Here is a 12,425-nt window from a genome sequence, read left to right as displayed (position 1 = left end):
CCAGAGAATTAGAGATTATGAATGCCATAGACCAATACAATCAAGACAGTGTGACTTATTGGAGACACAAATGACAAGCCCCTTAAAGCAGAAACACTCTATTCAGTGCGAGATGAACATTATCAAGGCTTTAGGCAAGACTAAACTGAGACAGCCTTGAACAAATCTTAACACGCTCAGACAATGTGAAACACACTTGGAGTTAAAAAAAATAATAAAGACAAGTGTTGAAGTCTAGCAAAGCTGTCAAGGCACAGTGAGCTACGAGAGCGTGAGTATCAGCAGTACAGCGAGCCGAGAGCGCGTGATTGATTTGAGGCCGGTCAGTCCGTCTGCCTGCCCTCGGTCCGTGATGAATGACTGGAGCTTTTAATTAACCTCCTGCACACACATCAATATTATTCACACACACATTACTCCATTTTCCCTGCTCTGCCATTACACCGTAACCTTTAAGATACAGTTTTGGGGGTGTTTTTGAAATACCATGAGAAATGAAAAATTGTAAATACTGTGTAGAAAGTGTAGCGAAAAATCTATAAAGGAGTGTTTTTGCCTTGCCCTTTTTGTTTAGTTTTAATCTTGTTTTTGCCCAGGTGGCTAATACAGAATGTTTAAATCTGGATAAGCATAATAATAGCATCTATGCTATAAATGATCTCTAGAGGGCAGAAAGGAGCGAGTGTGCTTCCAAAGGCACGGCTGACTCCAGCCGAAAAACAAGTCGGCAGCACAGATTCAGATGAATATTCTAACATCTTTCTCTCTTCATATATTGATGAGAGTGTTGACTAATGTACCATCTTTTGCCTTCAGTTGAATGTGAATAAGAGCTGTGAGCATATCATTAACACATGCAGGCATCTGTGAGCTTGTGAGCATGTGTGCACGTGCTGAGGAACCTTACAGAAGAAAAGTAAATCTGAGAACTTTGCTACTTTACAGCTTCAGCAATAAAACCAGAGCACATCTTCACAGTAGTCAGACTAAAATAGCTGATTGGTTCTTAAACCTGTTTGACTCTGTGACATTTTCAAGATATTTTAAAGAGAGAAACTAAGGGAAACTTAAAAAAAACGTGCTGCATAACATGAGAATGAACCTCTTTGGTTCTTGTGAAAGCTCAAATGTCCTACGTAACAAGAATGATCCTCACTGGTTCTGTTGGAAGGTCAAACGTGCTGTATAACTGTGTTTAATGGGTGTTTACATCTGAATAAAAGCCTATCATAAATCAATCTTCAGAAAATTTGGACTAAACAGCTCATATGGATTAGCTCTATTGTGAACTTTTTGAAGCATCAAATAAGTTAATTAGACGTGTAACAGTTGCAAACATATAACCAACAGACCAAAGCAAGCAAATCTTGTATAATCGGTGTTTAGGTTATGGGTGTTCTAGCAGTCGAGTGGTTTGCTAGCTTCATTTCAGAGGGAGTGCCACAGTAATTACCAGAATACGGCTTGTGGTGTTGTTGACAGAGGAAGATCTAACCCCTTTAGACGAATGGCACATTCCACAAATGCAAACACACACTATATATGGCAGCTCTAAAAAAAATGATGTCAAAAATACACTCAGCAGCACATACCTGCTTTAAAGTCATTACTTTATGAAAATAAAAATAACACCTCAAATGCTGCAGCACTGTAAAGAATTATTCTGAAAAGAAAGAAAATCTTACTCCTGGCTTACAAGAGCAAAGAATAATTATTGGATCACCAGGATACAGTAACGCAGGCTGTGACATTTGGGAAGTTGTCACCATGGCAACATCACTACAGCGAGAGCTCATTCCTCATCCCGGTCTGGATTTATGAGTAAATAGCCGCTCTAACAGAATAAAGGCACAATACCAACAGGGGACTGTGTGCAAGTGTGAGTGTGGAAGAAATGGTGAGTGAGTTCATGCTTTTATATATGCGCTTACACGCATGTGTGTATGTCTCGTTGTGAGCGCACATGAAATTCAGTGAATTGCAGCACAGAATTTTCACACAAATAAATGTTCAATAAAAGACACTGCCAACATTTCCTGTACTGCTATTCTCCACCGCTAAATCCTCAGCATGTAAAGATGAGAAATCACAGGTTCTTTTACCCAATCTATGAGCCTACAGCCTGAATTGAATGCGATGGTCTTTTTATTTCATGTACCATAATAAAAGCAAGATAACATGTCTTTCTATTGTAATATCTTCACTGGCTGAAGTCCATAACAAACTTAGAGAAGAGTAAATAGCATACAGTCAGTTTTAATGAATCAATCGAGCAGGTTATTTTTATGAATTCGCCTGTTACCTGTTGAATCCATCACTGAATTAATTCACTGAATCGGTGAGCATGAGGTTTGTAAGTCGCTTTGGATAAAAGCGTCTGCTAAATTATTAAATGTAAATGTGAGCAGATACTAAATCAATATCATATTCACCGCAAATCACCCCCAAAGCGTTTTGTGTTTCCAAAGCTTAAATCAGTAGCAATCATACTACAGAAATTAAATAATAATAATATTAATAATAATAGTAGTAATCAAAAGTAAAATAATACTGTATCTTCACAGTATATTAATATAATAACAATTATGAAAGACAGCAGCAGGTATAATAGGCTTAAGAAAATAAAGACATAACACTCTTTACAGCCAACTGTGTTTACGAGAATACTCACTAAAACTGACATTTGACAATTTTGTGTGCATGTCTGCAAGATAAAATGTAAAAAAGAACTCAATTCAGTATCCACACAGTGTCCAGGTATGTGCACACTGCACATAGAAAACCAAAATCATGCAGCGAGTGAGTACAAAATAGATTACTCTTTTCATGTCATCATTATCTGCTTTAAAATCCCTTTAATGTTTAAATTGGCAAGACTAAAAAAACTGCACATGATAAACTTTCATAACAATGTAGCACTGTTTCAGCTGGGCCTTCGACAATTCTGTCTAGATGTCAACCGATACATCATCAAGGCCGATATATCGGCCAGTATTTGGATACATCAAATATCAACATTGGTCATTAAGTTTTTCTGCTTGGCTGATGTGTCTGAAACGGGGCTTTTATTTTGACAGCACTGATAATGCCAGTGACTGAGAACACAATGCTCCTATTCGCCTTCTGTAGTAGTTTAACAGTCCTGTCTAAGAAAGTAAACAGTATACAAAAAAATATTGTAGCATTTGCTTTTATATTATTTGTAATGGAAAGGCAAATTTCTCACCAACTGTCAGCATTCAGCAGCAAATATGCATTACTATCATTCTATCGCTTAGGACACATATGCACACTGGCTGGTCAGTTTTTCAGAGGGGCTTGTCACGATTTGAGCTTAGAAACAACATTTATGAGACAATTGTTGTCAGATTTAAATGATGAACAGCTTTGGAGAATTTGATGTTTCCCCATTCAAAGAGATATGAGCTGTACTTGCATGACTGCCCAAGAGACATTTCAAAGATGGGAGTTAAAAAACTTGGAAATCTACAGGTCCTTCTCCAAAAATTAGCATATTGTGATAAAGTTCATTATTTTCCATAATGTAATGATATTTTAGATTCATTGCACACCAACTGAAATATTTCAGGTCTTTTATTGTTTTAATACTGATGATTTTGGCATACAGCTCATGAAAACTCAAAATTCCTATCTCAAAAAATTAGTATATCATGAAAAGGTTCTCTAAATGAGCTATTAACCCTAATCATCTGAATCAACTAATTAACTCTAAACACCTGCAAAAGATTCCTGAGGCTTTTAAAAATTCCCAGCCTGGTTCATTACTCAAAACCGCAATCATGGGTAAGACCGCCGACCCTGTCCAGAAGGCCATCATTGACACCCTCAAGCAAGAGGCTAAGACACAGAAATACATTTCTGAAGGAATAGGCTGTTCCCAGAGTGCTGTATCAAGGCACCTTAGTGGGAAGTCTGTGGGAAGAAAAAAGTGTGGCAAAAAACGCTGCACAACGAGAAGAGGTGACCGGACCCTGAGGAAGATTGTGGAGAAGGACCGATTCCAGACCTTGGGGGACCTGCGGAAGCAGTGGACTGAGTCTGGAGTAGAAACATCCAGAGCCACCGTGCACAGGCGTGTGCAGGAAATGGGCTACAGGTGCCGCATTCCCCAGGTCAAGCCACTTTTGGGCTACAGAGAAGCAGCACTGGACTGTTGCCCAGTGGTCCAAAGTACTTTTTTCAAATGAAAGCAAATTTTGCATGTCATTCGGAAATCAAGGTGCCAGAGTCTGGAGGAAGACTGGGGAGAAGGAAATGCCAAAATGCTTGAAGTCCAGTGTCAAGTACCCACAGTCAGTGATGGTCTGGCGTGCCATGTCAGCTGCTGGTGTTGGTCCACTGTATTTTATCAAGGAGAAGGTCAATGCAGCTAGCTGTCAGGAGATTTTGCATAATTGAATAATTTTTGCATAAAGCATAATGAAAAGCATTCGCTTCTTTTTAAAGCACTACTTTTTAATCACCAACTGTATTAAATGAACGCATTGAATCAACAGCCTTAATCAAAATATGGTACCAAAATAGCACTGTTTTTATAGACATAGTTAGGACCAATTATAGAGGGTCTGAATGCTGAAACATTGGGCACAATCCTCTCTAAGTTAATAGTCCCACTCATAATCTTTAAATCATGACAATTTTTCATCTTTCATATGCAAATTATTCCTCAGAAATGGGCTGCATTCCCTGTGGCTAAAGCCTATAAAACACTTACTCACTTTGATTATAAAGCAGTATCCCAGAAACCATCTTGCTCAGAGAGAGAGAGGGTGCCACCCATAATGCCTTGTGCCTTCACTTCTATTAATTAGTGTGCAGAAATCAAAAGCTTTGCATCTGATGTCTGAGAAAATTCAATTAGGAGGCAAATGCCCTTTTGTGTTATCGAGTTAGGAGCGGCCACACAGCTCAATATAATAACCTCCATATAGAGAAAGGACAAACAGAATACCCGAGGGCTCATTGAAGAGACCACTCTTTCCTGAGAGAGGGTGGTCCAAATGGCCTCCTCTTAAGCAAATGTCAACGATGTGCTTTCCATATGAAACGGTGAACCGTATGTTGGGTTTCCATTATAAACAGAGAACGACCATCATGTCCATAAAAAGGTATCAATACATTATGGTTACAATTTTTATCATGATGTCCACGAAAAAGGACCAAGTACTTTACATTTAGTAATATAGATTTAATATTTTCTTCTTTTCCACAGCAGATATATTTGGCACATATGGCATTACAACCTAACCTGTGATTTTTCATATGTGTGATTTCGTTTTCCATAATAATTTCGTTTCTCACTTTTTCTCACAACTTCTCGACAAATCTTCTCACATTTGCGAGAGAAACTAAATGTGTTCTGGTGTTCTTTCCTCTGCTGTTTTGTTTCTCTGGAATATCTAACATTACCATTGAATGGGGTGGAATGCGCCACTATTAACAATAGATCAAATACTGTGAAAATCCAATGCATGCTTGGTAATGCTTATCAGAATTTTCGTAAAGAATAATTCTTGCAAATTATTCATGGAGTTCACAAGTGGATACTGACTTAAAATTGTATTCACTTGCAGAACTCAATCTAAAAAAAACATTCAAAAATGTTACAAAACAGTATTTTTTTTTATTTTATTTAACTTTCAAATTTAGGTGAGTGGAGGAGGAACTCCCTGAATTCTATAGAAAACATTGAATTAGGTTTAAGACCTAACGTTTACTTTATGGGGCTGAGGATGCCAACATGTTACATTCCAGGCTAAAAGTTATGTCTCCACATATTACATAACATACACCTTGTGGATTCTAATATTAATACCCAACAGTTTTTTTTTTTCTTGAGCCTTACCTTGTCCTTGTCCTCCACCAGGTCTGTTAGCACATCATCAGGGTCCAGAATACCCCCGTCGCAGTATTCAACATGGTGGGTTCGTACCAGAAAATCTCCCTCCTATAAAACAAAGCAACAATGTGAATTATCAGCAAGACAACAGTGTGAATTATCAGCAAGGTAACATATCAGTTACCCAGGTTTCCCACAGTGATGTCTAAACTGTAACTATGCTCTAAAAAAGCAATGGCTTTATGCTCACATCAGAGCAGTGTGTATCAGGACACTCTGATGTACAAACAGCATTGGTCATCTTTCATCTAGTCACCTAGTCTTCCCACACAACTCCTCTACAGCCGGAGTCCTACAGGGGGAGTGCCACAAGGCTCTATCATGGGCCCAATGGACATTTTTGATTAATGCTGACAAAACACAAAGCAGAACACATCAACATCCACAAATCATCAAACGCCTGTGAGCTCACAACCACCGCCAACGAGGTCCCAGAGACTGGTGTGATGCTAATCAAATCTCAGCTCCAAATGTCAACTTCAGCTTATGCCAAGAAGTGAGGTATAAACAAGACCTCTGCACAACAAATGGCTTAATTCCGTCTTGCATCTGATCTTATGTCATTACATCACACGTTTTTGGCTGCATTCATGCTGCAGGCTCATTTAGCACAAAGCAACTTATAGTTGATTGATTTCAGACAATGCATTCATTTAGAGAAGTACAGGAAGTAGTAGTGGGAGGTATGTTATGCTTAAACTGTGTTTGCCTGGGCTTGGAGTAATTGTAAAGCATCATTGATAGTGTAAAACATGACTTTGATACAGGCCTACCGTGTTTATCTTGGCAGTTGCAGGACAGCAGAGCTGTCAGTTCACAACAGACAAACTGCGATTGTGTGTATGATTCATATATTTACACAATGTTCATTTAAAAGCCCAGTCTCTTAGCACTGCAGAAAAACAGTCACCAGATTTGATCATTTCTCAGTACTGACATACATGAGCACAACCATGACCCCAATAAATATACAATATCTTTAACATAAAGGAGAAAAAGAAAACTAGATCTCTTGGATGTTAGAGACTAAATCTACAACTCCAATCAATGTTACCCTAAAAAGGTGAAAAGATTGGCCATTACTGGCATGATGTAATGGTTCACAGAAGCCAAATAGAAGTTGCATGAATTGTATGTATTTAATATGTTAAATTATTTGCTGTGTCCAATGACTTTTACTTCTGCTAGTTGGCATCATCTATACAGTATGAGGGTGTGCTCCTAAATATTGACAAAACAACAAATATTCTGATGACTCATTTTGAACTCAGGGGCAAATGCTCTCGAGGATGAGGGGAACGCAGAGCTACTTTGGTTTGTAGATTTGCATTCTCTAACTAACGCTCTGTAGAGATGTTTTGGGACTGACTGATAAGCACATCCTTTGTATTGACAGGTAAGCGTATATCAGAATTTACAATATGAATATGGTTCTGCTGAATTGCAGAGAAAAAAGGTTTTGTTTTAACTTTTTTCAAATGCATCTAAACTGGTGAGCTAATGTTGACCGAACTTCTTGGAAAAATGCTTCAACACCCCTGTCATAACCATTATCTATAATTACATTAAAAGTATGCTTCAGTATTGTTGCTGTGAAACAGCAGTCTAATTAACAACTTCACAATCTCAAGCGGTTTTAACATTTGAATAAGTGTGAGAAGTGAAATCTTCACTTAGAAAAATGCAGCACTAAGAAGAGCATATCACAGTACATAATCACTTATCGAAGAGATTTATATTTTCATATTTTAGAGCACCGCTGTGACATTTGATATGGGGTTTAAGTTTTTTTATTTGAGTTTATCTACGAGTCTGCATCTGTGAATTCTCAATCCTTGTTAAGAATATTTTCACAACAAGAGATATTAGTTGCATCAAAGCATATTTAAAAGTCAAAACTGCATGAGATTTATCAACAACAAAAATAATTGTCTCGTGTTGCAGTGGACATTTTTGCACACGCTTTGCAATGCAACAAGACAAAATACAATTGTATTTTCAGACAGATTTTCTGTTAATAATTTATAACATTTTTATACCAAAAAAAGACAAAAGAAAAACAAAAAGTCGTTTTTCATAAATAGCATAAACAATAAGCCAGCAATGAAAAAATGGCACAAACACATATTATATTTTCCATCTTTACAATGCTGTCCCTACAGTAGGCATTTAGAGGTTTACTAAGTAAGTTATCTAAAGTTCCAGATTTTTCATCACCATAAATACTATTTATACCGACTGAGGCTTGTTCCTTATCCTACTGTCTCTTCTTTGGAATCGGTGTCATGTTAGAAAACTGAAGAACCCCCAATGCATCACAAAAAGCTTGTATTTCACTCAACAAACAATAAAACCATGACACTGAATCCCATATGATCTCATCTCACAGAGCCCTTGAGCAAAATGACATTTGACAGTGAACGCACCTGTTTAATCATGATTTCACCTAAATGAGCCCTGAGCTTTTGAATGCTAGCAGCGAGGCAGGGTGAATGAGGGTAAGGCGAAGGCTATGAGTCTGGCAGGTTCTGGCATTCAACAAAGGGCGACAGTGTGCCAGTCTATGGGAATAATGCTGTATTGCATGCCACATTAAGGCCTATTCCCAGCCATGAGAACATTGAATGAGGATACGTGTGCAGCGGGAGATAGCGAGGCTGCGCTGTAATGAAACGATGGAAATCTCTGGAACATTTGGCCATTTTTACCCTGATGACCGTGAGCAGTGGGGTTCCTGCCGTATTTCTATGATTGCTTTTGTTGGTGCAGGGTCCATTACCAAGCCTAACATCATTACCAGACTCATAAACAGTAACGATGATCATGATGGTGATGATAATGATGCAATAAGACGTTGTCCATCTCCGAGAACGATCTTCCACCTCCGCACGGCATTCTTGCACTTTCTGGTCAAATATGAAAATACCAATTTCGCTGTGAATTGAATTTAATAAACATACCACTTTCTGACCCACACCTCATTTTCTGTTATGAACCGTAATATAGCCTGAATGAAATGAGATACTTTTTATAAGGTAGCACAAATGAAATTAATATTTTCCTTGGCACAGAGGCCAATGTGAAGGGCCGTATATGTGGGTAATCAGTACTTAAATGAGACTAAGAAATAAAGGAAGAGTCCTGATCAGACAGCATGTCTGGACTCCCGAGACCTTCTCCTGCATTGTGTTTGATAAATATCAGCAGTACTAATGCAATAATCAGGAAACCAACCCATATTAATACACCACAGATAGACATGCAAACAAATTTAATGAAAACACACATGCATACCCTTCCATTCCACAACACTGCAGTACACAGCATTGTCCAAATTAAACAAGAAATGGCAAAAAGCATGTGGATAGACTAGAGACTAGATCGAACCCGGGTGTGCACCAAAAGTGCTAGTGTGAAAGCACTCTTAGTGCCCTTCTTTATCGTTTGCTTGTGCACTTCAATTTTTCATTAAGCTGAATACAGTAGCTAAAGATATTTGTAATAGTTAAGTGTAAAAAAAAAGGATTACTACAGTGCTAGGGGTGTAACGATGCATAGTTATATCGAGATATTGCAATATAAAATGTGATGATATGTATTGTTGATGTAAATATTATCCACGTTTTATCCAAGACAGTATTTTTAAGGCATCAGGCTAGCGTTTTACTTTCCGTGTTTGCATCTGCGTAAAAATCGTTGGAGGAGAATGTACGCGGAGGCTCTTTGCGGACATCCATGTGCCTTCCATTTTTTGTCACTAGGCCACAAAGGCAACTGCACATGCGCTGGAAAAACAACATGGACGTCGATCCATCGTTAAAACAAATACAGCCAGATGTGCAATAATTCGTGGAGAAAAATTGGAAGTGTGGAAGTGTACACAGCAATCTACTGCGCATGTGTGGAACACGTCATCTACCAAGAATACACCGACATACACTTTCAGTAAATACAAGTAGTCCGCATCCATCTGTGTATGTGTTAAAACTGGAGCATAATTGAGCCTTAACTCACCCAAACATGTAAACTTTTTAAATTTTGTTCTAAATCTCATGTCTTTTCAAACCTGTAAGATTTTCACTCAACTTTAAAACACAAATGAAGATTTTTTTCAAATCATTGCTGGGCTAGAAGTAAGAACCGCTTGTGTCAGCGGGCTGGGGGCGGAGTTACTGTGACCAACAAGACGAATACAAACGTGTGACCTCCTTTTTTTTAAATAGCAGCTCATCGAGCTAATAGCTGGTCGATTGTAATCTCTGTCTATACAAATTACGGCGAGCTGTGCGAGTGCGTTGGATTCGCTGTGCTTTAATGCAGATATAGGATCGTAAAGCTATGTGCATTCACCATTGTTGATGGAAGGCATCGGTGTTGAGCAGACTGACCACCGTATGACATTAAAATACAAAGAAGAGCATACGACTCCTTATGCCTTTGAATCGCTCATGCTGTATTTTGATATCATATGCTAATAGTCTTCGCAGCGTCGATGCATCTCGAACAAGCCTGATGTGTTTGTATTTCCCGCTGCCTCGCTAGCGTTGCGGAGAAAGATGAGATGTACAGTACCGCAAGACCTGGCTCTGTTGTGGCTCACTAGCCCATGGAAAGACAAACCGTTCTTAGAAGGCTCAGGGGGTAACTGTTCAAGAGGGAAATGGCCTGTGGGAAGAAACTGTTCCTATGCCTAGATTTTCTAGTGGCCAGTGATCGGAGTCGCCGCCCTGACGGTAACCATTCAAACAGGAGGTGTCTGGGGTGAGTGGAGTTTGTGATGATTTTACCCACTCTCTTCCTCACTCTGGAAGAGTACAGGTCCTGGAGGGTTGGCAGGTGGGCACCAATAATCCTCTCTGCAGTCCGGATGGTACGTTGCAGTCTCCTGATGTCTGATTTGGTAGCTGAACCAAACCAGACAGTGATGGAGGTGCATATAACAGTCTCAATGTCAGCTGAGTAGAACTGAATCAGCAGGTCCTGTGGCAGGTTGAACTTCCTCAGCTGACGAAGGAAGTACAGTCTCTGCTGAGCATTTTTCGCAATGGAGTCAATGTGATTGTCCCACTTGAGATCCTGAGAGATGGTAGTTCCCAGGAACCTGAATGACTCCACTGCTTCCACAGTGCTGTTCATGATGGTGAGTGGGGGGATTGCTGGGCTGTTCCTCCTGAAGTCCACTATCATCTCCACCATTTTGAGCGCATTCAGCTCAAGGTTGTTATAACTGCACCAGACAGCCAGCTGTTCAACCTCCAGTCTGTAAGCAGACTCGTCACCGTTCTGGATAAGGCCGATGACAGTGGTGTCATCTGCAAATTTCAGGAGCTTGACATGTGAAATACTGCTGTCAGTTATGTCGCTTCACGGCTATTGATAAATCCTCTCGCGTGGCCTCAACAGATAGAAAAGGGTCCATCAAATGCAAACTTTAAAACGTTGCCGGAAGTAATAGGCCAGCCGGGTACTTTTCACCTACAGTTTTTTTAAAGCTACGCATTCGTACATACTACTCTGAAATACTTTTTTTTTTTTTCATACTTTATTGTAGGATGGTATTCAATTTTAGACGCAGCGATTGTTACAGATCAAATTAATCTTGATTCTGGAAGCAAAAGAACACAGCAAAGTGATACCATATACTTATACAAAAAAAATCAAGTTAAAAAACTAGGCCTTAAAATCCAATTCTAACTCATAACAGCTTACGCTATAATAAAACCAAAACACAGGCTTACTTTACCAGCCTAAGTACACGTTGTGTTTATTTAGTTTATTCCAAGAAATGTCTTCAAAGAGACCACTATGCCTCCAACTGTCATTGAAAACAATGACTACAGACAAATAAAACCACAATTGCGGATGTGGATCCACATAAAATAGCACATTAGGGTTCTGAGGACGAGTTGTGCTGCCAAAACCGGCTGAATCGCTGAAGGCTGAACAGAGGTACTTCAGAAGGACATCTTGAGGACCAAAGGTAGTTTCCATCACAAAACACGCACCTACTATGGGAAGCTTCACATTGAGAGCAGATGCTAACCAACTCTGTCTCTGAGGTGAGGCATGCTAATTGTTTTCTTGCTGGCACAAGTCCAGGCTTTTCCATGTTATCAGCTGCTTTGGCAGCCAACTCAGCATTTGTGCATCTGGCATTCCTGAGCTTAATGAAAAAACAGCAGCACAACTCCGGCCTACGTCTGCCTAGGTAATTAAGTGTCCCTTTTCAATGGCCTGATAACTTCCTGAGTGACTCCCAAGCACTTCCTCCGCTTAAGGTCTTTCTCTCTCTCAAACAATTTACTGCCTCTGGACAAAGGCTTGTAGACACGCTAAGTACGTAGGCCCTACAATTTCTCAGCCCGGAACATTCTTGAGCGCTGGCTGAAGATCACAGGCGCCTTTTCTTCCTGCTGGAAACCGACATGTCCAGGTCAATGGAAAATGCCTCGTTGAATATAACAAAACACAAAGCAATACAGAAAGCTGAGGACCGCAGTATGTA

The 12,425-nt window shown here is 39.4% G+C and overlaps 1 protein-coding gene across 4 annotated transcripts in view; it reads right to left on the bottom strand.

Annotated features, from left to right (window-relative positions):
* The window catches only part of pard3bb (par-3 family cell polarity regulator beta b), a 460,252-nt gene that overhangs the window by 431,091 nt on the left and 16,736 nt on the right, over positions 1-12,425 (bottom strand). For all 4 annotated transcript variants that reach the window (XM_067443471.1, XM_067443470.1, XM_067443472.1 and 1 more), the window contains exon 3: positions 5,867-5,968. In XM_067443471.1, the coding sequence (XP_067299572.1) occupies positions 5,867-5,968 (102 nt within the window). The remainder of the gene's footprint in view (positions 1-5,866; positions 5,969-12,425) is intronic.

The sequence above is a fragment of the Pseudorasbora parva genome, chromosome 5 (assembly GCF_024679245.1).
Source record: "Pseudorasbora parva isolate DD20220531a chromosome 5, ASM2467924v1, whole genome shotgun sequence".
Classification (NCBI taxonomy): Eukaryota; Metazoa; Chordata; class Actinopteri; order Cypriniformes; family Gobionidae; genus Pseudorasbora; species Pseudorasbora parva.
This window is presented reverse-complemented; position numbering and strand designations above follow the sequence as displayed.